The sequence below is a fragment of the Balaenoptera acutorostrata genome, chromosome 10 (genome assembly GCF_949987535.1).
Source record: "Balaenoptera acutorostrata chromosome 10, mBalAcu1.1, whole genome shotgun sequence".
Taxonomy (NCBI): domain Eukaryota; kingdom Metazoa; phylum Chordata; class Mammalia; order Artiodactyla; family Balaenopteridae; genus Balaenoptera; species Balaenoptera acutorostrata.
Genome location: NC_080073.1, coordinates 62,670,867 through 62,698,243, shown reverse-complemented (window position 1 = coordinate 62,698,243; position 27,377 = coordinate 62,670,867). Strand labels below are relative to the sequence as shown.

At 38.3% G+C, this 27,377-nt stretch overlaps 1 protein-coding gene across 2 annotated transcripts in view; it reads left to right on the top strand.

Moving 5' to 3' along the window:
• The window catches only part of ZNF451 (zinc finger protein 451), an 86,793-nt gene that overhangs the window by 4,340 nt on the left and 55,076 nt on the right, over nt 1–27,377 (top strand). Inside the window, exons 3-4 of one of the 2 annotated variants that reach the window (XM_057554468.1) lie at nt 2,894–2,974; nt 22,589–22,714. In XM_057554468.1, the coding sequence (XP_057410451.1) occupies nt 2,894–2,974; nt 22,589–22,714 (207 nt within the window). Of the gene's footprint in view, nt 1–2,893; nt 2,975–4,434; nt 14,696–22,588; nt 22,715–27,377 lie in introns of those variants that run through there. The other variant, XM_057554469.1, reaches the window with a different exon arrangement.

Sequence of the window (27,377 nt, the reverse complement as noted above, 5' to 3'; positions counted from 1 at the left end):
TTTGAGGAGAATTAATAACTTATTTTTTGGCCAGTGTTGTGAGTTATTCAGAGTTGGGGACAATAGCAGGTAGACTTTTTTCCTCAAATTGAAGGAAGAGAAAGTATCTTATCTCCGAAACTTAGGAAGTAAGCATTGATTTAAACATAGTGTGTATACTTGGAACTGCCTCAGAATTATGTGATTAGAGACCACACAGCCAATGATGTGATTAGAGAACCAGATGGGCCTCACTTAGTTTTCTCCTTCGTTAAATGGCGCAATAGTGAAGTAATGTGGGGACTGAATGAAATAACATACATGAAAGGTTTAGTACCTTTGACTGTACAGGGCTCAGTGACACATGTTCCCGATTAGAGTAAAATCAACGGAGTACCAAAGGGTTTTGATTCCTTAGGTTCGTTATGGTGGAAGTTTGTCCATATCCACTGTGAAAATTAGCTAAAGTATTTTCCTTTGGAATACTTCTCTTCCGTTGTTTTTCCACTCAGCCTCTTTGCCTTTTTAGGTCTCAAGCACATGCTGTCTTCTCCTACCATTCTGTCACTTATAACTCCATAATATTTGTTGAGTGAACGAATACTCTCAATGACCCCTGCTTTTTCTCATGTATGGACTTCCTATCCTGATTCATTTTATTCTGCTCTCTTAATTAGTGTGAATCATAAGTTGTCATTGTTCAGTAGTTCAAAGGTGGCTGGGTATCAGTGTAGTGGTTGACCCCAGCAGGATATTTATGCTACTTTTCTCATCTGTCCTTACTCCTGCCCTTCTTTCTCCTGTTTCTGCAACTACTTTTTCATCTTCTTTGTGACCATTTTCCTGCCCATTCTGCTTTGTGCTTTGTGCGCAGTTATCCTTTCATCTCCCTTTTTTCTCTACCTGCCAACCCTTCATGGAAGCTCTGCCCCAGCCTCTGTGTTTCTGGTACCTCAGGGAGTTTCTTGGTGTGCTGCTTCAGTGGGCATGTAATAAAAGTTCCTAACGTACATTTCTTGAGGAGAGCAAGCTATTATATTTTTATCTCCTCTACTGCCTTATTGGATTGAATGTATGATTTTGACAACCTTATTACACATGGTAGGTTTGGGTCTTAAAGTAGGTGATTCATCTCTGTTGACCACACATTGCAGAATATCTGTCCCTCTAATCTTCTTTTTTAAATGTCCATTTTTACAGCTCAGGCAGAAATCCTAATTACTTTATTGCATGAGCCCTGCCCAGAAGTTTTGCTCTCTGGTTTTATCTTAGTGGCTAAATCACCACCTGCAGGGAAAGCAGTTTCCTGCTTGGAGAGAAGTTGCAGCCTAGGGGAGAACTTTGAGACTGGATGCCTCGTCTCACGAAGAGGATCTTTAACTAGATCTTAGCTTCTGTCTCTTGACCTGGGGTCTTTTTCTCTTAATTTTTCCACTGATATATCACTTTGGCTTCCCAACAGCCGTCTTTCCCAATCCTGAGAAATCTTTCCCTCAGCCATGCTCTCCCCCTATGTTCCTTTCTCTTGTTTTAAACATAGTAGAATTTTAGAAAGAGTAATCTTTACTCTTGGCCTTTACTGCCTCATTTTCAGCTTAATTTTTTAGAGCCTGGCTTGTATGCTCACTACTTTCTTGAAAGTTGCTCTGTCAAAGACATTTTAAAATCTCCTTTGTTGCTAAATTCAGTGGCATTTTTGGTTTGTTTTTTTTCGGTGCTCAGTGTTTTTGGCCACATTTAGCATTGACACCTTTTCATTGAGGTTTTCTCTATCTTTATGTTCTTTGAATTTGTGCATTTCTGATTTTTCTCAGAGCTCTGATTACCTACTTAGCTCTTCTTCCTAAATCCTAAAATTCCATCATTTCCTCAAGAGCCTCCTTGAATCCCTTCTTTCTCCTCTTTGCTTTCTTCCTTGGAAATATCATAGTTTCAGTTTAGTTCTAGAGTTACTAGTCTTGTAGGGGAGCAGCTTTCCAGTCTCCATTTCCAGTTATGTTCCTATACCCAGATTACAGGCTTGCATTTCCAGCTGTCTGCCAGGTGCCTCTGTGTACCCCTCGTACATCATCCCATTATGGCCAAAGGAATGCCAGCTTTCTGTCTTTGTATTCCAAATTTATGTCTATCCTTTAGTCTCCTAAGCTTGAAACCTTAGAGACCACTTTGACTCCTTGTGGTTGTTGGGGTTTTGTTTTTATAGTCAATCATTTTTTGGTTTTTGTTTTCATCTTACCTGTATATCCTTTTGTATATGCACCACAGCATCACTGTTATTTTTGCCATCACCACTATTTTAATTTTGCATTATTATGTGTGTGCACTGGTTAATTATCCTGCTTTCCCTGCTCTCCATACTTCTCTATGTGATTAATCTTCTTAAGGTAAACTCTCATGATCTTATTCCCATCTTAGTATTTATTGATTCCCTTTTGCCTATAGAATAAAATCTAGGCTTTTAAGCTTAGCATTCAAGGCTTGGTCTGCGGTGGAGTCAGTATGGATGGAAAGAAAAGATGAAGGAGAACCAGGTTTGATGTGTGACTCTGTAGGAGTCGGAAGTACAGCCTAGCTCCTAGTCAGAGATACCCATCCCATCTGAAAAGCATTGGCTTACAGTATCTGTGACCTTGTAGCACTATTCCTGTGTTAATGATCCTCTCCCCAAGGAATCAACACAGTCCTAACACCCTACCTTGGCTTAGGCTCTTTTAGGTCTTGTCATCATTTCTTAGTCTTGTGCTATGAATATTTTCATCTGCATTTGTTCTGATTATTTTCTACCACCCATAAGGCTTCCTCTTCAGAAGAGTTCTTGCCAGTCAATCCCAACATCGACAAAAAGGATTGTTTTAAATGCTAATTTAGTTTGAATAACTCTCCATGACTTGTTAATTTGTTCATTTTTTCCTAGGAAGGACCATTAAGACCTGTTCTGGAATACATTGATCTGGTCAGCAGTGATGATGAAGAGCCTAGCACCTCTCAGAGTGGGGTAAGTATATTACATTTGACTTGCATTTCTTCACTTCTGGCATTTAAGAAGCATTCTCTAAAGAGAGTCATCAAATCAACGATGGCTGGGTTTAGGTGCTATTGTGCTTTAGAGAATGGCCTGTTTCTGTGAGAATGGCCCTGAGAGGTAGTCCAGGGAGTCCTCTGCCCAGGAGATCTCCTGCTTCCAGCTTTGTTCCTCTACTTTCAGCGAGGATGTGAAAGGATTACGTGACACAGGAAAGTTCTAAGCCTTGGAGGCCGTATCTGATAAAAGGGAAATGGAATAAAGCTGCAAGATTTTTGGCTTCCTTCTCCTTTCCTGTCTCTCCTCAGGTGCCCTGTAGAACTGGATCCTTTTCTTCCAGAACCATGTGGCCACAGAAAATTTGTTGTATCTTGGAAGAAGGGATATGTGAAGATCCTTTAGAAATGGAATATGGGGAAGGGTTGTGGATTATTCAGGCGTCATCCTTTTAACCTCCTCTCTCCCCCTCGTATTTGGGGTTTTCTCTCTGACCTGTGATTTATTGGTTGTGGGTTTGACCTTTAAACTTATGCTTCCCTTACTCTGAGAACCAAAGTAGCTGAGCACTTTGTAGCAATCTTGTGTTTCATTTGTCTTAGCCCAAATTTCTGTTAATGGGCTGTTTTCTTGATTCATTAGAGAACTGGCTGTGTGTTCAAGGCGGCCAGAAAGCTACTTGCTGTATGGTATAAGGTATTGGGACTTGAACTTGCAATCAAAATACCTAGGTTTTAGTCTCAGCTTTACTTCTTATTAAGTCTGTGAATTTGGATAAGTAGCCTTTTAACCTTAGTTTCTTTACCACATAAGAATAATACCTACCTCACAGGGTTGTTGTGAGGATGAAATGAGGTAACAAAGCTCCTTGAAAACTACAAACCATAGAATAGAACTGTGCAACTGGAAAATTTTGTTGTTCATGGAGAGTGAATGAGAGAGAATTTTTAAAGGGATTTAAAAGTGACTCTGCAGTGCAGGACTTCTAGAAATGTTTTTTCTTCTCAGTGGAACTTTTCCCAAGTTCTCTTTGCCGTTATTAACTTCTACTTGTTGCCTTACATATGTTGAATGGGATTTTTTTAAAAAATTGTTTTCACCAATAGTCTTGCTGCCTCTTCTTATTCTAGCATGGGAACAAGCAGCAGGCTAGGATGGCACCCCTTGACCTGGGCTTGTTTTTACTCTTTTAAATAGACACAGTGCCAGGTTAATGCCAGTAGTTGGTTTTGGGCCTTTGGGGTAGTGAAATTTGTGGATTTGACTTCTGTGGTCCCCTTGCTGACCTGAAGTGGATTGTATGTTTCATTGTTAATTATAATAATTTTAAAAATTGAGTTCTACTTACTGGACATGCATCTCTGCACTTGAAAGTTAACATATTAAAAGCATATTTTTTTTCTTCCTTGGTTTTCTTGTTCATGTGGATAACCCAGAGAATGCCTGAGTCTAAGGTGCCATCCTCTGAGAGTCATCGCCCAGAAATGTGCTCTAGCTGCAGTGTTCCTCTTCCCAGTGGAGACAGCAGCTCCTCCTCTGGGAGCTGTACCAGCAGTCCACACAGGATAGTTTCTCAACCTTCTTCTGTTGAGAACCCATTGGAGAACCAGAAAAGTGATCAAAGTAATTCAGTTATTAAGATCTCTGAGACAGAGACGCTTAAGCCATCACAAAATTGCCAGATTCTGCCTTCGTCTCCACTTCTGGTCCCCCAAGAATCTTTGGCCTCTTCAGAGGTCAAGGAGGATTTACCTGTAGAGTCTTCTGCCTCACAGCACGGACAGGATGCCATCCTCTATCTCCAGACACAAGTGGCTGAGATGTCCCGAGTGATACGTGATCTGCAGTCCAGGAGCTGTTTTCGATTTCATCATTCTAGGCCAAGTGAGAATTCCTCGGTTCCTTGGGACATCTCTACCTCCAAGGAAGAACATTTATCCACAGTGGAAGAAGAAGGTGACTGCAAATCCCCCTCAGCTGATGACAAAGGGCAGCCAGCTGACCCTAGTCAGTCTAGTTTCACAGGGCTTTTGAAAAGAATGGAACAAAGAGGTATTATCAAGAGAGTCACATTACAGTCCGAAGCAGAACCATGCGAAGGGAAACCTGATTGTGTGACTTCTAAGAAACGTTTGGTCCCTCCACTGCATCCTCTTCTGAGAATCGCCACCACTGAGGTCTTTAAAGACCCTGCTGATTGCCATCCTTCCTCCTTCATGGGACACAGGGTATATCCTGTGGCCAAGGATACCTCTCCTTTCCAACCAAATCCACCGGCCGGGGGCCCCATCGTAGAAGCATTAGAGCACAGCAAGAGAGGAAGCACAACATCACCTCTGGATTCTACCTCGAAAGAGATGGAGGTCATGGGTTGTAGATTCTACCATGCTGCTTCCATTGCAGCCCGAGCTGCTAGCTACATGGCCTATATGACTCAGTATCAGCGTAAACTCTGGGAAGACATGGAGGATCTGGTCCATGACCCAGAGTTTGATCGTGGAAAAGCAAGATGTATAATATCTGATGGTATGGATGCGGGCCTTTGGCAGCTTTGTACTACTAGGGATATAATGGACTCTGTGGTCAGAGTTATGGCAATGGCAATAGACTACAGAAGGCAGGCTTGGCTTCGACTCACATCTCTCACTAAGAAAACCCAAGAGAAGATCTCACACTTGCCCTTTGACGGTACTTCCCTCTTTGGACAAGATGTGAATGCTGTAGTTGCAGAAGAAAACAGTATAAAAGAAAATGACTATAAAGACCACAGCAAATACTATAACCAACATCGATACTTCTATAGTCATGACCAGAAAACACATTATCACAGTAGAGGATACTCCAGAGGGGATTGGTACAAACCCCGAAACCACCCCTATAGATACAGGAAAAAGGGAGAATCTCCAGAACGCCATGGGTACAAGAATTAGTAACCCATTCACGTTCAGCAGTGCACCTGTCCAAGATGCTAACTGTGCTGCTTGCTCCTCCCATCCACACAGGATCTACAGGTAGGAGGGCACCTCAGAATCTGAACGCATGTCTGGAATGATCACAGCTGACATTTGAATTCTAGACTTTTGGAATGAAGTAAAAAAAGAGACTCATGTTTTCTTGGCCAAGAGAGTGGTAGAGACGTTCAGTAGGGTTGGACAAAGATTTACCCGTTATTTCTAGTCCAAAATAAGTCTAGAGGAGGGTACTCAGGAATCTGAATCCTCTTATGATTAAGGAAAAATATAAATATTTCTTCCCCCTCAGGAAAATCTCACTGGTAAACTGAGAACTAGGAGATTTTGGATCTGGAAATAACCTACTACTAGATCTCTAACACCAGAGGCAGATCCTTCGTTTTTAGGTCATCAGTGCTTCCTTGTTTAGGCTTCCGTTTGTCAGATCTTCACAAAACGACAAATCTGTTATAATCTCTTTATGTCAGGGTGATCAGCTCACCAAGTGTCCATACTACTGTCAAGCTCTGTGAGACTTCAGAATCAGCCTTGAAGCTGTGTATCAAGAACTAAAATTCAAATCAAAATTTGCAAAATCCAGTTCGCTTCCAGTGGGGTGGCTAGATGTCCCAGGTCTACTGTGGACACCAGCTGGAAGAAGACTTTCCTACCTGTGACATCTCTGTAGAAACTTTCACAGTAACTGTCTTCACCACCCAAAGCTACACAGAGAGAATTCAATGCAGTTGTCACTCCTAAGTCTGCCAAGCTCTCATATATCACAAGCTGTGAGACCTGGTCACGGTGTTCTCACAGGATAATCTGGGCCTTTCACCAAGATGACCTTGACTACCTTCTAAACTTTTAAGCTCCGTAATTCATCACGCTCTAAATACAAAAAAGATAATGCACATTAGTACCCTGGAAATCAAGGATGTTACACCATCCAGGCATGCAAATCTGAACTCTTGAAAGAGCAAGAATTCCAAACATGCCTGACAATCTGGTCCTCCGATTGTAATAAAGAGTGATGCCATCAGTCTAGATTTTACTGAGAAATCCTTCAGATTCAGAGCATAACTGTGGATGTAGTAGAGAGAACATCTCATGCACTTCTCTTTCTGGATGTCCATTAACGATTTCTCAAGACTTCAGTGGCGTGTTCTTGGTTTATTGGTCCCTTAATCTAGTCAGACTCTTACCATGAGAGACGACTTATCTTTTTGTTCTCAGTTCTTCGCATTATGATTCCTCCATCAGACTGGAACTGGCAGCAGATACCTCAGTTACATGTCCTACAGTATCTATCTCGAGGCAGTGGCTGTGCAGTGCCCAGCCGTTAGACCCTTGTCTTCACATCGTGACTTCAGTGTTGGAGAAAATGCCAAATTGGAGGGGTCTGAATACATCATCTAGAATTATTTGCTTGGCCAAATAGAAAAAAATTTTATCAATAGACTCATAATTTTGTAATTTCTTGGTTTGTCAAACATCTGCATTTTTTTTTTTTTTTTCATCTGGTTGACCGTAGTATTTTGGGTCTACTCTTAGTGGACTATGACACTGTTTTCGGGTTTATATGGGTTCTGTTTCTTGCCATGGTTCCTGCACAGTGGTGACTGATGTTTTCCCTGGTGCCCCACTTTTTAATATTTTATTGGAAGCCCATTCCCCCTCCTCATCATAACCATATTCAGCACCCTTTTTGTTTACTTTCTTCCTCTCCCTGTTTGTGCTGTAGAGGTCGAAGATGCAAATATCCCTACTTGGAAGAAGTTATTTTATTTTGTCAGATAGTTTCAGGGTACTGTATTGATTCTGTTTGTCCTATTTGTAGATGAAGCTTAAGCTGCAGTCTTGATAGAGTCTCCTCTTGGCACATTTGGTCAAGTCATATCTAGAGTTAACATTTACGTGTAATTTTTCTATACTTTTCACAAAGTTTTACTTCTGTTTTAGGTCCATGCCAGTGCTCTAAAAATTCTTTCAAATTGAACCCTAGAAGAGCACTGATAACTGTCTAAAAAGAAACAAGGGCTTAAGAAATCATACGAAGATTTTTATAGTTCACGATGTGTGCTCTGCCAGTTCAGCAGTCTCATGTGCCCTTGCTGTAGCACCGTAGTTTTCTTCTGTGAAAGGACTAGCCATGGGGAACTTGCTGGAGAGAGAGACCTTGACACTTTTCTGTACGGCTGCATATAGATGTTCCCAGTTATCTGAGGCTACTTCGCACTGCTCCCACTTTTCCATTTCTTCCCATCCTTTCCCTGAATTACATACTGGGTCACCAACTTGATGATTTTTGAGATACTCTTATTTTCCAAAATTCAAACCAAAATTATGTTACTTGAAGACCTGATTCTCTGAAACTGCTCTGGCATTTCCACCTAACCTGCTCTTTTTAATTTTTTAATTTTTAATTGTGCTTAAGAAAAGACATAACATAAAATTTACCATCATAACCATTTTTAAGTGTATAGTGGAGTAGTGTTAACTGTCTTCACGTTGTTGTATACCTCCTCCTTCCCTAAATGTTTGTAGAGCAGCATTGCTGCTGTCTTCATTTTGTGTTATGTTGCTCCGTAGCAACAAGTAGCACTACTTTGCCACTCGCTGATTGATATGCCCAAGCATCTCCAGAGATCTTTCCTAAAAATAAAAAGGTATTGAGATATCATGGAATTGGTGGTCAGGTGGCTAGCTTCTGAAGGGGTTCGGCAGTTGTGTGGGAATGGGGCAGAACACCGAAGTGTGGGAGCAGGTTTAGCTGTAGGTTGGGTGCTTGACTGCAGAAGAAACAATATTCTTAACCTGTTTTTTAAAATTAGTTTAAAGTCTTTCTCTGGAATACTTGAATGATGATGGTGTTATAAAACTAAAAACAGGGATTTGGTGTAGGGAAACAGCCCTAATAGACAACCACAGTAGTGTATGGAATTCATAATTAGATAACAGGTTTTCACATCATGTCTGCCATTTGCAGAGCCTTCAACAAGATTCTCCATCAGGCCAGCCTCTGATGTTTGAACAGCTCTAGGTCTTCTAGGAGGCCTAGCAATCATCGCAAGTTGAGTGATTTGGTGTTCTTGAAAGGGATGCGTCTAATGATCCTTTTTCTTTAAAATGTTATTGTTTGACTAGACATAAAATGTATGTGGAAATTATATGATTTCTCATGGTTACTGTGTGTACACAGAAATGCTGTTTCTATTCATTGTTATATGAAGTGCCTTTTTAAATTTCACACTTGTTTAAAACTTAACATTTTAATGTCTTGCATATGTTGCTGGTGATATTTATGTAAATTCTGTACAGTGATTTTTTTATCTTGTAGTTTATTCATCTTCTGTACAATTGCACTATCTAAATGTACTCTCCTTCTGAATGTTACTTTGTTTTCATTACAGCACTATTGATTCATTTCAGAAGGTTGTAGAGTATGTCCCTCCCCCTTTATTTAAATAACTTCACAGTAGTTATTTTAGTTTTTAGTGATTGGCTCAGTTTTCTGGGCGTTGAGGCAGCTTTGTTTTCTATATCTAGGTTCTTGGTTTCTGATTGAACCATTTGTCTCATGTCTGACCTTGTTCTTAGCCATGGTAACACAACTTCAATTTGATAAGTGGGTGTGTTTACTCGGTAATAAGTAACAAGGACATTAGGAAAATGAGTACATTTGTTGACACTTTATCTTTTTTTTTTAAGACTGTGTGACAGCTTATCAGTGTAATTGCATTTAAACATTATTATTATTATTATTATTATTATTATTATTTACTGCATGGCAGCTTCTTTATCAGTATAATTCCATTTATTTACCTAACCCTCAAAATGACATTTTGAGGGGAGCATAAACTCAGGCTACTTGGGTACTGTTTAGTATATTACATTACTATTATACTAATAATTTACTGAATGATACCTAAGTGACCTGATTGATAATGTCCTTAAGGGCCTGCTCCATCCAGGATAACCTCTCAGGTACCGTAAACAAGAAGGTTGGAATCGACGCAATCCAGAATCCCTTCTAGCTGTAAACTTGGATACAGAGTTAAATGACATGGATGAACAGAGTTAAATGCCACATTCAGTATTCTTGAGGACATACTTAATTGGGATTCTGGTAAAGGTTAGAAATTATGGATTAGATCTTTGTAGAAATAAAGACTGCAATAACTGAAAACTTTTTTTTTTTTTTAATGTGAGGCATGTTTTGCCCAGACTTGCACTGTTCAGGTTCCATTGGCTTTTGAAATTTACCATTCTTACTTAGTGTTAGTGGCTAGTCCAGTAATTGACTGTCAGATCTGTATGCATCTCCTTCCTGTCATTTAGTTGGCTGGACCTATTCTATATAGTTTTTCATTAGTGTTTACACCAATCAGGTCTTCATTTTTCACTTAAGAAAATAAACAGGTGGAAGTTGTCAGTAAGCTGATGACGATCACTGTGTTGAATGCAAATCTTTCAGTTATTTATCCAGATATAACAAGTTTTGTAAGCCATTAAAATGTGTTATGGAATGTCTCTTCCTGGATGAATGATGAGAATATTGTTTTATTAAATCTTTTTTTCTTGTATTGATTAGTGGGATGATATCTTTGTACTACTTTGTCTTTTCATTTGCTTGACTTTATGAGAGTGAAACCTTTTTTATAGTAGTGTTTGGTACCATTGAGATACTACTCAAAATTAGGTTTGCTTCCCGTGGATATATCTGGAAGTGATCACAGGCCAACCATGTCCTTTTGATGTTAGCATCTCAGTTATTTCATTCTTTGTATTGGGTCTTTTCTTCCCCTTTATGTAAAACCTCTTTCTAAAAGGATGTCTGATCTTCCTTAATCTCTTTGATGGAGATTATATTTTTTATTCTACCAGTCTGTACTAGCCAGGATTTTGATGTGGCTTTTTATGTTTAAATACAATGCCTTCAGCATTATTGTAAGAGATTTTCTAGTTTTCTCTTAAAAATGTCCTTTTTAAAAAAAAATAGCCAGTCCAGTCTCACACTATTTGGCTATTGAACTTTCATCAGTTTTTAATGCCTTCTTGTTTACTGGTAGTAGTATTTTCTCATTTCTGTGTAGTCTTTGTGCAAATGCATTATTACATGTAGTTTGTGGTCAATTGCATTTTTTCTCTCTAATAAAAATTTTAAGTTCATCATCATTAATTTATAGTACAGCCCTGACATACACTGTATCTTTAACATTAATCAGTTTTTTTTCTAGGTTGTAAAAACTTTACTGGTTTTGTTGAGGTAACTGTCTATTTCAAATGGTCTATTGGATTTTCTGATGCCTTGTCAATTCAGTAAGAGTTCTCAGGTTGTCTGTAGTTTCTTTTAGGACTTTGGAGATCTCTCAAGTTGTATTGCGTTTTCTAATAGTCCTGAGTAGTGTATTCCTTGGTAGAAGTGAAAGCAGATCCTTTATATCTGGTAATATTAAAAGAAATTCTTTGACCTTAAATGGTTCAAGTGTTATCTTGTGGGTTCTGTTAGTAGTCCCTTTGTAAGACTAACTTTCATATGCCTTTTTTTCCCCATGAGCTATTCTGTGCTTTCTGTTTTCTTTCATTACCCATAAAAGTGGCTCTATCACAGCATTCAATTTTAAGGGCTACAGTTAGACCTCTTGTTAACTCCTGGTTTTATGTTATGACTGTGTTTCACACTGCCTTGACTTACAGTGTAGTGATGTGCTAAAATAATTATGTTTGTGGTCCTTTTATCTATACTGCTTTTATTTAGTGAGGCAACAGTGATGTGTATGATAGGGGAAAAAGACATTTTCCAAGTCACTAAACATAGTTTAAAATTTTCAGTTCCATTTTAAAAAACATTTAATTACATTAAGCTTTCTGCCTTTAGGTGTGCAGCCCATTCCTTTCTGCCTTAGGGAGAATAATTGTAATTAGTTTCATTTAGATTCTTAGCACAGAGTTGAATGCGTGTTGGTCTTTGCCTAATGGCTTATAACAGCTCCTGTTTTCTTTTGCTTTTGACAGAAATATATTTTGACAGATGTTGGATGCTCTTTGATAGTACTGGGTCTAATTGGCATCTTCCTACCTGGGAAGGATTAGAGGAGAGAACCTCCATTGATAGAGCGTATATGTACCAGGCTGTCTGTTGGTTGCAAGGGACTCTTGAGGCAGAAATGCACCCTTATTTTGCAGATGAGGAAATGGAACTTATATTAAACGATTTGCTCAAGTGGTGAGCTTTGAATATACACTCTGTTCCTCCAAGTTTCAATTCAATGTTGTACTCAGTGGCCTTCTTTTGTCTTTCAAGGCGCCACTCAAATCTTAACCTCTCTGAGAAGATAATTTGTCAAATAACTACCCTTCTTCCCTGGATTTTGTGTTTATGGCCGTACTCTTATCCCTTATTACTTGATGTCTTTATTAACTGATTCCTGGTTATTTCACTTGTCCAATCAGAAACCCGAACCTTCATTCTTACATTGAGGTTTCACTGTGCTGGACTGAGATGATTTCTGGATGCGTTGTCGTTGGCTTCTGTTTCATAGATTTCCTTATTTGTGTCCCATTCATTTTCAGCGCTGATCATTTCAGTCATGGTTCTTGATGCTTGTGTTTTTCTTTGTTGTGCCTCTTTTGTTTGTTATACGCTTTTTGTTTCAGATATACACTTAAATTTTTTTTTTAACTGGTGTCTTGAGGATACTGGCTTAATGAAGGGAAGGTGGAATGCTAAGCACATGGTATTTGAATTCCAAAGAACTTGATCTGAGTATTAGCAAGTCACTTATTCTCTGAGACTAAGTTTTCCTACTCTCAAATGAGGTAATAATGCCTGGAACTTCGAAGCCTGATACAAATTTCCTTTCTTTAGTGGTTTTGCTGTTTCTACCCACATTTGTAGATTTCTTATAACTGTGGGATGGTATTGGATATACATACAGATATACTTTAAGATGTATTTAATAGTATATAATAGTTCATTTCATGTCATCACATCATGTTCCCCTTGTTTACAGTTTTTTTTTGAGGCTGAACCATTAAGCTACGTATAATACAAGCCCAACAGTGGATTAAGTCATTGAAAGATGTATTTAAAATAAAATAGTCTCTTAAGTGCAAGCTAAGAAATGCTCATAATAAACAGTAAGAAAAAAATTAAAAATGTAGAATGAAGAGCTAGAATATATAGGTATGTGTATACAATTTTTGATGGATGGTATTTTGTCATTTTGTGTCTCTGATGGAAACAATCAGTACCTGCTATGTGCAAGCAGGCCCTGAGGAAGGTCTGTGGATACTGGGAGTTAATAAGAGATGGTATATTCTCTTGAGAAAGGAATACCAACACAGTGTAATTGTCCTATTTAGAGGAACGCCTGTGATGAGGTTGGAACAAAAGAGAGGGCCATCTGAAGTGGTCCAGGAAAACTTTTCTTACCAGGTGCTCGAGCTGTGGTTTGGAACGTGATTGGAGATTTACCTGGGCTAGTGGAGAAACAGGAGCCAGACATTCAGGTGAAGGAATCAGTGTGTGCATGAGTGTGGGAAACATCGTGTATCTGGCTTTTCAGCATTGTAAGGAACAGCTGCTGTGGGCGCAATTGGAGGAGATCAGGTTGAAGAAAGGATAAATGTACGTGAGAATGTATTGGTTCCTACCTATTCCAAGCGTACTAAGATATGTAGCCATTACTTGTAAGGTCGTAGAAGTAGTCTGTCTAGAAGTTTCTTTGTCCACTATGGACATCTAGGCAGTTCCTTTTCTTCCTTGAACTGAGCCAGAGGAAGGCTCTCCATCAGTGCACCTCTAGCCCCAGGGCCGGCTCCAGCAGTGACAGCAAACTGGGGCCCTGTGGGAGAACAGCTTTGGTGATGAACAGGATGCTGCTGCTAAGGAGGGAGGGGCATCCCATCACGGTGGGCAGGTGCACACTGCAGGACCATCTGAGGGCCATGGTCCTCACTGCAGCTCAGTGCGGCCTGTTTCCCTGTGCACTGGCTTACAGATAATTTGAGCGTGGACTTGGAGAAAATGAAGGTATTTCTTTAAAATGTTGCTTCTTTGGAGATTGGAGATGTGTTGCACAGGGCCTGTGAACCTTGTGCCACTGGCATCTCCAGCAGCACCTAGAGCATGTTTTGTCAACTTCCTTTTTGTCTTTTCTCTGCTTTGAGTTTCCTTCCTTGCTCTGGTTGCCACTTTCACCTTTTCTCATCTCTCTCCACAATTCTTTCTTTTCTTACTGTGCCAGAGGTAGGGCAGTGGCACTCAGGGTTGAAACATTGTAACTCCCTTTTGTTTTGTCACAGCTTCATAGTAGGAGATACTAAAAAAGTCTCCTAAGTTCCAAGGTTGTTTTTTGGGGGGTTGGGGGGGTCCTGTGTCTAAAGAGAAAGTCATTCTGCCTAGGAGGGGAGTTTTACAAATACAGATATTGGTAATTAACCCAAAAGACATCGTAGGAAGAATCTTATTGAAGAGGTTTGGTGGTACGAGCCTTCTTCACTGAGTAGTACTTTACAGAATGGTGTATATCTATATGTATGTTTTAAAATTTGTTCATATAAGGCATATGTTCCATGTACTTTGTATTTGTAAACAATAATCAGTTTGGGGGTGGGAAGGAGATTGCTTTGTACAAAAGGGTTGTTTCCTGGTTTTAAACCTTTGCTGCTGGAGATGGTAAATAAATATTGTACAGCTTTGCTGTGTTTATCTCTTCTGTTCTATCTGTATTGGAATATAAAATTCTTGAGAAAAATTGTTGCTTTTCAAAATGTTATTTGGGGTGTGGTTTCAGTTATAAGTTGGGTACAAGGGGATTCTGGTAAACAAAACTTATTCTAGGAGTGTAAACCTCATAAGACCAAACTACAGACCCAAGCTTTGAAGGGATGGGCAATGAGAAGCAGGCTTTGAAACTGGAGTTTGTATGAAGTAAAGCAGTTGTTTCAGGAATTCTGTTCAGCCTGTTGAACTGAAAATGGCTTGCCCTAATTCTTGATTAATATCTGTTTCTGTTATGTTTGGGCAATAATGTAATCCAGTCATTGCACTTCTAGATACAAAAAGAAACCTGGAGGGAAAAAGTTAAATCAAGATTATGTTCCTTTTAGAGACAAAATTTCCATCTGCTTTTATGAAGGATAGATGTTAAACTTATATTTTTGAAAGGCAAAAAGTAGTGATTTAAGCCAAATTCATTATATTTCCAAACAAAAGATTGAGATTCTCGAGACTTTTTGTCTTTATACAGTCTTGTTCATTAGTAATTAAAATTTTCTTAACAATTTTATAGCATATTCTAATGCAGAAATATTAGAAAATAAAGATTAAAAAAGGAAAAACCCTCTAGACAGAAATAACTACTGTTAACATTTTGATTTATAGCCTTCTAGATTTGGTTTCTTCTAAATGTTTTTACAAAAAATGGGGTCATTTTCACTTAAAAACAAATACAAATGATATGGAAAAAAGGCATTGAACTATATACGTTATAGCTTCATTGACAAGTGGAATTTTGTGCTGTGTCATTAATTTGCTTATTTAAAGATTTGGTATGCATTTATTTTATGGTTCACATAGCAGATCACAGTTTCATAGCAATGTTAGAAATTTTAACAGTTTCCAGGAAATCTTTGTTAGCTCATTAAACTTGATTAGTATATGAAGGTATTATAATTGCTTTGGTAAAATTTTTGCCTAAGTAGTGGAATTCTCATTGGACGTTATTCCTGATAATCTTTTATGAGCAAGATTGTGAGTTCATGGTCAGAACTGGTTTCACGTTCACTTGAACTGATTTCAAGTTTGAAGTGGTTATTCGTCTGTAGCAAAAAGAGAAAAATCAGGACAGTGCAACTAGTTTTCACAAGGTTAAGTTTATTCAATAATGAGACTACTGAGGGAAATTTTGAAGTATTAGCTCAAGTTTGTGTCTTCATTCTTATGAAATGAAAAGACACAGTGCTGACCATTGATATTAGTTCCTTTTTAAAAAATACCCTTACTTGACAAAATAAGGGGATCCTATATCAGGCTTTTCTTCCTCCACTGCCCCCTCCCCAATTATAGAGACCCACTGAATCCCACTATTACACATTAGATATCAGAAGAAAGCCCTCTTCCCTTCCCGCCCAAGTTATCTATTTCTGGACTTGGAATTTTTGCTGTAATTGCCAAGCTCCATTAAAAGATAAACATTGTCCTCTAAAACAGAAGAATTCTTGCTTATTTTCTCCTAAATATGCTTAGCTTTCATGGATATGTGCACTCAGATATAACCAGTATCCATAATCTGCTGCCATTTCTAGGACACAACTCAAATTTGCTTTGTATATAAGAATTTCATAGTGTCCAGGGGTGAGCATAGACAGGGTTGCAGGGAGAGGCCATATTAACCTGGCTTCTGAGGTTCTGGAACAGCTTTCCTTCCTGTACCCAGTGTGGCCCTCATTTTGTAACCTTCCAACTCCTGATCACCCATGGATTTTGGTATGTTGGACTATGTCATTGGAATCTTACCTCTGGTTCCCATTTTTTAAAACCATCATTTTAGTTAAAAAAATTTCATAGGGACTGAACTAGAATCTGCTTTTCAACCTTTTCTGGCTTTACAGCTTTCTCCTTAATTGTTAGGACCCCACAAACTTCCCTAATGGGAGGGGGTGGGTATGGAAGAAAAACTGACTCAGAGAAGTGATCTAAAATATTGGCAAATAGGGACTTCCCTGGTAGTCCAGTGGTTAAGACTCCACGCTACCACCGCAGGGGGTGCAGGTTCGTCCCTGGTCAGGGAACTAAGATCCTGCATGTCATGTGGCACAGCCAAAATAATATATATATATATATATATATCGAGAGAGAGAGAGGCAGAGAGAGGCAAATAGAGACTCTCCCCTCCCCAATATATTTCTTAGGACTTTCCTATGCTTCTCCCCCCAAATAACTCAGCGGATACACTTTCTTGCTGGTCATTTGCTCTCATTGTGGACTCTTTAATATTACTCTTTAGTAGTATTTAATATAGAAGTTAATCCAGGGTAATCACAACAAGTGCTTCAAGAAGGATGACTGAAGATCTGTAGCTGCTAACATTCTAAATGAAACTGAGAGCCCATTATTCTTACCATTGGGAGCCAATTCCATTTCTAGTTTGAGAAGTTACATATCTGAAAGCCTGACCTTTCTTAGAAAAACTCCAAGGGCCTAAAAGCTTCTTTAGACTATAGGCTTTCGGTGAGATTGGCAAATCTAGCCTAAGAAGAGTCCTGGAATTTTGTGATTTCACATTAAATTACAATTCAGCATTGTGACACTAACGGAATGGTGGAAATTCCCAAACTGAAAGATATATTGGCCCCTTTTCATCTTAGTTCTACAGGAAACATTTAAGACATTTTCATCTAGCCTGAAATCAGTTCACTTTCTGCCCATATTCTGACAGTACTGTAGCTTTGGTTCTGCAGTTGGGTCAGTAACAAGGTGGCCTGCAGTAAGTTTTTCCCCCGTGTTCTGATCAGTTAAAATTTATTTCTGAACGTATTGATTCTTTGAATTACCAGTTAAACTTCTGTGCAAAATAAGGCCTTCTGTGACCTAATGGGTTAAATAGCTAACATGCATTTTAATATCAATGATCCCTCAGTTTTTCCAATGCCGATATGTTCTTCCAGAACCACAGAAGAATGTAATTCAGTGAGATCTGAGGGCAGCCCTCATTTTGGATCACTAACAATGGAAATCCCAGGGACTTGGCTTTCTGGAGAGAGTGAGTGTTCATAGATAACCTATTACTCATGCCTGGCTTTAACCAGCAACCTTGATCCCCAAACCCAAGTTTGTGATGGAAAAATATCAAATGAATATCACCCTGCTGCACATGCTTAATTTCTTTCCCCTTTAACACATTCTTGTTTAAAGCACTTCCATTTTGTCATTTTTAAATGGCAAAGATTTCAAAGTTGAAGTTCTTCCTTTCTCTAGCTACCATTTCTTTTCGTCTACTCCCAACAGATTGTCTCTCAGATCTGCTTTTCTGCTTTCAATGTAGGTAGCCAGAGTTCTTTTTTTCTTTTTTTTCCTGGAAACTAACCCACCTTAGAGGGGAAGGAGAAGGAGACCAAACACAATTCTGAATGCCTGTTGTTTTCAGCATCAGGGCCATAAGGTCTTCTGAGCCCTTCAAAGTCATGAAAGTTAATAAACAGATCAGCAGAATTAATTGGAAATAACATAAGTAATCCTGTTATTGACATAACCATATAGTTAAATAAAAGACAACAGGCTACTGATAGCTAAATATAAGAAAAATAATTTTAACAACTTAATAATACCAACAGGTTATACTTACTTGACCTTTAAAAGGTAAAGTTCTAGGGCTAGAGCTTAATTTTAGAATGAAGTTGAAGAGATCCAAACAAAAGTTTAAATGTTGATTAAAGGGCTAAATAATTTATCTTCCTAGCATATGTGTATAGCTTGAAGGGAGTAAAGTTTTAGGAGCATACTTATATTTTGACTAGTGGATTACTAAAAATTTTTCCTGTAGGATATATAATTGCTGTATTTTTGGCATTAGTTTTCATTTAGCTTTGCATCCAGAGTTTATAATTTACAGTGTAAATCAGAGGATCATTACTTGTGCTTTAATGTAAACTTTAAGAAGAATAAATATTATGTAAAGTTTTCCTGAATGAGTATAACTTGGGAAGTAATTCAGAATGGTTATTTTGTCGTGGTTTGGGAAAAAGTAAAATGATGGTGGAACCATCAATTCAAGGTAACTCTTCCTGGATTAGGATTACCTTAATTACCTTAATTAACTTTAATTAACCCAAAACATGGCCTTCTTCCTGTCTCCAGAATATTCACATTGTTGTGACACAAAAACATATTTTGTCAGTAAATCCTAATTTGCACCTTGTCTATCTCATGTGTTAACATGACCTTGGTTTACCTGGCCTTCCAAGCATGACTTTTGCTAGTGTTTAAAACTTAAATAAAATGTTATCTCTGTCAGGAAAACTAACACACTCTAGGTCCATGTTTAAATACTGTTAACTTCCTTAAATTAAAAATTCTTTTAGAATCTACTCTACATTTCCTTCTCAAGGTAGTACCCACATTTTAAAGAGATTAATTTTTTATCTTCCCAAAGAGTAAATTTCATTTGCTTTTAAGACAAAGAGATAAACTTATCTCAAAGGATCAGAGCTCAGATAAATTTTTATGACTATCATTTTTAATAAGCTGCATTGTCCTGTGACTTGTAAAAGGACATTTTGAAGTTGGTAAGATGCCACCTACTATCTGGTGCAGTGGTATAGGCTGGCCAAGTGGTCAGAAAGCTAGTTTGGGACTACTTCTACCCAAAGTGATCCTGTGAACATTTTTTACTGCAGTGATGTAGCCTTGTACTAAAAATACCACCTTGGCCTTGTTATATATGCTCACTTCAGTGGAACTTCTGTGTACTTGGAAAATCACACCTGCTGTTTGATTTGGTTGATGCAACTCTATCCCAATTTAGATAAAATTTAGGTTGTACATATATGATTGATTTGCCTAAAAAGGGATATTTTGGTTAGTAACACAATCTTTCTAGTAGAAAAACATTCTTAAAATATTTATTTATTTATTTATGCATGCATGCATGCTGTGCCAGGTCTTAGTTGTGACATGCGGGATCTTCGTTATGGCATGCAAACTCTTAGTTGCCGCACATGGGATCTAGTTCCCCGACCAGGGATCGAACCCTGGCCCCCTGCATTGGAAGCGTGGAGTCTTACCCACTAGACCACCAGGGAAATCCCTAGAAAAACATTTTTAATAGAGTTTATGTTTTAGAAAAGTTTTAGGTTCACAGCAAAAAAAAAAAAAAGAGGAAGAGATCTGCCATATACCTCCCCACCCGTCAATAAAGCTTCCCCCATTATCAACTTCCCCCAACATAGTGGTACATTTGGAATAATCAGTGAGCCTGTGGTGACACGTTATTACCCAAAGTCTGTAGTTTGCATTAGGGTTCACTCTTGGTGCTGTATATTCTATGGGTTTGGACAAATGTAATAAGATATCTACCTTTATAGTGTCATATAGAATAGATTTCCTACCCTAAAAATCCTCTGTACCCTGCCAATTCATCCCTCCCTCTCCCCTCACCCCTGGCAACCACTGATCTTTTTTTACTGTCACCATAATTTTGCCTTTTCCAGGATGCCATATAGTTGGAACCATACAGTAAATAGCCTTTTCAGTTTGGCTACTTTCATTTAGTAATATGTATTTAGGTATTCCTCCGTGTCTTTTCATGGCTTGGTAGCTCATTTCTTTTTAGCACTGAATAATATTCCATCATCTGGATGTATACAGTTTATTTATCCATTAACCTACTAAAGGTGCTTTGTTGCTTATGAATAAAGCTGTTACAAATAAAGTTTATGAATAAAGCTGTTATAATATCTCATAACACAGGTTATTTCACTCCTAACTACTGTTTGGTTTATTTGCATGTTGTTTTTCTTAGGAAGAGCATTTCATCTGCAAAGAAAGAGGGTTTTATTTCTTCCTTGATTTGTGGTTTGGTGTCTGACATTAATTTGGAGAAATTATTGGTCGTTATTGCGTCAAATAGTTCCTCTGTTCCTTTCTCTCTTTCTTCCCCTGGTATTCCCATTATGCATACATCTTTTGTAACAGTTTTTGGATATTCTGGGGTTGTTTTTTTTTTTTTTTCCGGTCTTTTTTCTCTTTGTCTTCCAGTTTTGGAAGTTTCTGTTGACATATTCTCAGGCACGCAGATTCTTTCCTTTGTGGTGTGCAGTCTGCTGGTGAGCCATGAAAGGCACTGTTCATTTCTGTTGTGGTGTTTTTGATCTCTGATTTCTTTCTGGTTCTCTCTTAGGATTTCCATCTCTCTTACATTACACGTCTGTTCTTACAAGTTGTCTATTTTTTCCATCAGAGCCCTCAGCATAGTAATCGTGGTGGTTTTAAATTCGTGGTCTGATAATTCCAACATCTCTGCCAGGTCTACCATTCTTTGCTCGCTCTGACTCTTCAAACTGTGTTTTTTGCCCTTTGGTATCCTTGTAATTTTCTCGTTGAAAGTTGGACATGCTGTCGTGGGTCAAGGGAACTTCAGTAAACAGGCCTTTAGTGATGAGTGGTAAGGCTGGGGAAGTGGTGGTGCTCTGTGTGACTGGTCTCAGCCTTGGAGAGCCTGTGTGCCTGGACTGGGAACCCCAGCGGTGCTTCTCAGGCCTTCCCCTCACCTGGGAGGGTGGCTGCAGTGGCCTGAAATGGCCTATTTCCCATCTCCCAGGTCGGTCAGGCTCTCGTGAAGTAGTTTCTCTTGAGACCAGGCATCGTTAAGGACAGAACGCTCTGACATATTTCAAAATGCTTACTTTTCTTCTCCCCCTGCTGGAAACATGGTGGGATTTTTCTCCAGTCGTCACTATGAGAACCTGGTAGAGCTTCTGAAGGTAAACTCACAAAAAGAGTAAGGTCCCCCCTCCTTGACTGGGTCCCCCTGGAGTTTAAGTCTTGTTAATACTTGTCCACACTGAGCTTCCAGCACTTGGTTAGTTACAGTTCAGGTTTTCCTCCCCAGCACTGGGCCCACTGAGGTTTCCACCCGTGGGTTTCTGCTCCACTCAGTGTGATTCTCTGTATCTGCCCCTCTGTCTCTCCCGTTTTTCCATCAGTCACTTACACTGTGACCTCACTTCTATGGTGGATCTAAGAGAGGCTGTTGATTTTACAGTTTGTTTCAAGCTTTTTACTTGTTAGGATGGAGTGGCGCCTTCTAAGCTCATTCCTGACATATTGAGCCAGAAAACAGAAGTTAGAGCTATCCTTTTTAATCAATAATTTTTCTTACATAAATACTGTCCAGAAATTGCTGAAAAGCTGGAACCAAAGGGGTTGGTACTATTAGACTTTTAGGGGGTGGACCAATGGCTTGGCATTACCTTATAGGCTCAGAGCAAAGCAATGCCAAACTTTTCAATATCCAGATGATTGTAAAGTAAATAAGGATGATTAATAGGTTATGTAACTTTTCGAAAAACGAAGATGCTGGTGGGTGACTGGCTGTCCTACAAAATACCACAATTTTAAAATATAAAACAAGACAGGTTCTTAGAAATTTGATACTGATAAAAGTAATTAGTTCCTTAATCAGCAAGGACCCACTGTATAGCACAGGGAACTGTACTCAATATTCTGTAATAACCTGTGGGGGAAAATAATCTGAAAAAGAATGGATATCAATATAAATGAACCACTTTGTTGTACACCTGAAACTAACACAACATTGTAGATCAACTATACTCCAATATAAAATAAAAATTAAATTAAAAAAAGTAAATAGTTCTTTTTTTTGAATTTTTGAATTTTATTTTATTTATTTTTTTATATAGCAGGTTCTTATTAGTTATCCATTTTATGCATATTAATGTATATATGTCAATCCCAATCTCCCAATTCATCACCGCCCCCCCCCCCCCCCGAGCCGCTTTCCCCCCTTGGTGTCCATACTTCTTTAGTACAGTAACTCTTTGGTAAGTGGATATATGTTATTCCAAAGCTAATTTTGTTAACTAAAAGGAATGAAACTTGTTTTTTCAATTGTAGGGTAACGTTAAGCGTAAAGACCATATTGACCATCAGAAGGATAAAGTCGCCTTGACTCTGGCTCGTCTAGCCCGCCATGTCGAAGTGGAGAAACAGCAGAAAGAAGAGAAGAATAGAGCATTCAGGGTATGTGGCTGTTTTAATTGATATTTTACCAGATTATAGAGTTGTTTATAAGAAAGTTAAAGAGATGCTTGTATAATCAAAAAATGTATAATTGGATCCAAGTTCAGCATGAAGTCTACATAGCTCACTGAGTTAGTAGTAATTCATGACAGCCTTTTACAACTGTTTTTTTTTGTTGGATTTTGCTCATATATGTATACAGACAAAAAAAGAAAAAGTAGAATTAAGTAGACTTTATTTTTGGGAATTAAAAATCATGGGATTCCTTAAGCTGGTGAGCAGTTAAGGGTTTCTAGTTACTTTATCACAGTTTATCAGGGCTTCTGTAGATAGATAGAAGCTGTTGAAAGGTTCTTTTCTACTAAGTAGAGCCAGACCACTTTCACTTCAGCCTCTCCCTTCAGATTATTGAATTAGTGTGGTAGAAGAGCTACTATGTGGAAAATGAAGCCTAATTTAGACTCTTGCATGATATAAACCTCTTAAAACCTTGACTTGCTTTATTTATTTATTTTTTTAAGATTTTTTTTTTTGATGTGGACCATTTTTAAAGTCTTTACTGAATTTGTTATAATATTGCTTCTGTTTTATGTTTTGGTTTTTTGGCTGCAAGGCATGTAGGATCTTAGCTCCTCAATCAGGGATTGAACCCGCACCCCCTGCATTGGAAGGCGAAGTCTTAACCACTGGACGGCCAGGGAAGTCCCTTGACTTGCTTTAGAAGGCACCAAATGAAATTACCTTAAAGAACTCCCCCAATATTGCCAAATGTCTGTTAGGAGTAGAATGTTGGCAAGTTGGGTAAAAAAAAATCCTACTGGGAGTTTAAAAATGGAAATAGAAATCATGGCATAATTTTACCTTGTATGTTTTTGATTCCTTCTTCCATTGCTTATTATAAAGGAATTTATATATTTCTGTTGCCTCTGTTTCAGTATCTCCTGATCTAATGTAGAATACATTAGTCTTCTTTAAATTTAGAAGTACCTTTGTTTGGGGACTTTAACTTTATAATGTAATACCAATTAAATTAGAGCATAGTATTCTAATTGTATGTTTAAAATGCTTAATACATTAGTGTTACTTTTTTTCTATAAATTTATTTTATTTTTGGTTACGTTGGGTCTTCGTTGCTGCACACGGGCTTTCTCTAGTTGTGGCTAGTGGGGTCTACTCTTTGTTGCGGTGCGTGGGCTTCTCATTGTGGTGGCTTCTCTTGTTGCGGAGCACAGGTTCTAGGTGCACAGGCTTCAGTAGTTGTGGCGCATGGGTCAGTAGTTGTGGCTTGCGGGCTCTAGAGCGCAGGCTCAGTAGTTGTGGAGCATGGGCTTAGTTGCTCCGTGGCATGTGGGATCCTCCTGGACCAGGGCTTGAACCCGTGTCCCCTGCATTGGCAGGTGGATTCTTAACCACTGCACCACCAGGGAAGCCCAAATTAGTGATACTTTTTTAAAAAAGGATTCTTTCTTTCCTGGCAGAGACACTATTCAATTTTTTTTTTTTTTTGATTTTTACTGGAGTGTAGTTGATTTACAGTGTTGTGTTAATTTCATTATGATCAAATCGTTTTTTTTTTTTGGGGGGGGAGCAAAATTGCTTTACGATGTTGTGTTAGTTTCTGCTGTACAATGAAGTGAATCAGCTCTATGTATACCTATTTCCCCTCCCTCTCGGACCTCCCTCCCACCCACCCATCCCACCCATTTAGGTCATCACAGAGCACCAAGAGGAGCTCCCTGTGCTATACAGCAGGTTCCCACTAGCTATCTATTTTACACATGGTAGTATATTTATGTCAAACCTAATCTCCCAATTCGTCCCACCCTCCTGTTCCCCCCACTACGTCCACAAGTCCGTTCTCTACATCTCTATTCCTGCCCTACAAATAGGTTCCTCTGTACCATTTTTAGATTCCACATAATATGCGTTAATATACGGTATTTGTTTTTCTCTTTCTGGCTTACTTCACTCTGTATGACAGACTCTAGGTCCATCCACATCTCTAAAAATGACCCAATTTTGTTCCTTTTTATGGCTGAGTAATATTCCATTGTATATGCGTACCGCAACTTCTTTATCCATTCATCTGTCGTTGGACATTTAGGTTGTTTCCATGTTCTGACGATTGTAAATAGTGCTGCAGTGAACATTGGGGTAACATGTGTCTTTTTGAATTATGGTTTTCTCAGGGTATATGCCCAGTAGTGGGATTGCTGGGTCATATGGTAGTTCTATTTTTAGTTTTTTTATGGAACCTCCATGCTATTCTCCATAGTGGCTGTATCAATTTACATTCCCACCAACAGTGCAAAAGGGTTCGCTTTTCTCCACACCCTCTCCAACATTTATTGTTTGTAGATTTTTTGATGATGGCCGTTCTGACTGGTATGAGGTGATACCTCATTGTAGTTTTGATTTGCATTTCTGTAATAATTAGTGATGTTGAGCATCTTTTCATGTGCCTCTTTGCCATCTGTATGTCTTCTTTGGTGAAATGTCTATTTAGGTCTTCTGCGCATTTTTTGATTGGGTTGTTTGCTTTTTTAATATTGAGCTGCGTGAGCTGTTTATATAATTTGGAGATTAATCCTTTGTCCGTTGCTTCATTTGCGAATATTTTCTCCCATTCTGAGGGTTGTCTTTTCGTCTTGTTTTTGGTTTCCTTTGCTGTGCAAAAGTTTTTTAAGTTTCATTAGGTCCCATTTGTTTATTTTTGTTTTTATTTTCATTACTCTAGGAGGTGGGTAAAAAAAGATCTTGCTGTGGTTTATGTCAAAGAGTGTTTTTCCTATGTTTTTCTCTAAGAGTTTTATAGTGTCTGGTCTTACATTTAGGTCTTTAGTCCGTTTTGAGTTTATTTTTGTATATAGTGTTCGGTATTGTTCTAATTTCATTCTTTTACATGTAGCTGTCCAGTTTTCCCAGCCCCACTTATTGAAGAGGCTGTCTTTTCGCCATTGTATTGTTCTTGCCTCCTTTGTCATAAATTAGGTGACCATACTGTGCATGGGTTTATCTCTGGGCTTTCTATCCTGTTCCATTGATCTGTATTTCTGTTTTTTTGCCAGTACCATAATGTCTTGATTACTGTAGCTTTGTAGTATAGTTTGAAGTCAGGGAGCCTGATTCCTCTAGCTCTGTTTTTCTTTCTCAAGATTGCTTTGGCTATTTGGGGTCTTTTGTGTTTCCATATGAATTGTAAAATATTTTGTTCTAATTCTGTGAAGAATGCCATTGGTAGTTTGATAGGGATTGCATTGAATCTGTAGATTGCTTTGGGTAGTATAGTCATTTTCACAATATTGATTCTTCCAATTCAAGAACATGGTATATTTCTCCGTCTGTTTATGTCATCTTTGATTTCTTTCATCAGTGTTTTATAGTTTTCTGAGTATAGGTCTTTTGCCTCTGTAGGTAGGTTTATTCTTAGGTATTTTATTCTTTTTGTTGCTATGGTAAATGGGATTGTTTCCTTAATTTCTCTTTCTGAATTTTTGTTAGCGTATATGAATGCAAGAGATTTCTGTGCATTAATTTTATATCCTGCAACCTTACCAAATTCATTGATTAGTTCTAGTAGTTTTCTGGTGGCGTCTTTAGGATTTTCTATGTATAGTATCATGTCATTTGTAAACAGTGACAGTTTTACTTCTTTTTTTCCAATTTGTATTCCTTTTATTTCTTTTCCTTCTCTTATTGCCATGGCTAGGAATTACAAAACTATGTTGAATAATAGTGGTGAGAGAGGACATCCTTGTCTTGTTCCTGATCTTAGTGGAAATGCTTTCAGTTTTTCACCATTGAGAATGATGTTTGCTGTGGGTTTGTCATATATGGCCTTTATTACCTACCCCAACGGGTAGGTTCCCTCTATGCCCATTTTGTGGAGAGTTTTTAATCATAAATGGTTGTTGAATTTTGTCAGAAGCTTTTTCTGCATCTATTGAGATGATCATATGGTTTTTATTCCTTAATTTGTTAATATGGTGTATCACATTGATTGATTTGCATATATTGATGAATCCTTGCATTCCTGGGATAAATCCCACTTGATCATGGTATATGATCCTTTTAATGTGCTGTTGGAGTCTGTTTGTAGTATTTTGTTGAGGATTTTTGCATCTGTGTTCATCAGTGATATTGGTCTGTAATTTTCCTTTTTTGTGACATCTTTGTCTGGTTTTGGTATCAGGGTGATGGTGGCCTTGTAGAACGAATTTGGGAGTGTTCCTCCCTCTGCAGTTTTTTGGAAGAGTTTGAGAAGGATTGGTGTTAGCTCTTCCCTAAATATTTGATGGAATTTGCCTGTGAAGCCATCTGGTCCTGGACCTTTGTTTGTTGGAAAATTTTTAATTACAGTTTCAATTTCATTCCTTGTGATAGGTCTGTTTATATTTTCTAATTCTTCCTGGTTCAGTCTTGGAAAATTGTACCTTTCCAAGAATTTGTCCATTTTTCATGGTTGTCCATTTTATTGGCATATAGTTGTTTGTACTAGTCTCTTATAATCCTTTGTATTTCTGCAGTGTCAGTTGTGATTTATCCTTTTTTGTTTCTAATTTTATTGATTTGTGTCCTCCCCCCACCCTTTTTTTTTTTTTTTTTTTGATGAGTCTGGCTAAAGGTTTATCAATTTTGTTTTATCTTCTCAAAGAACCAGCTT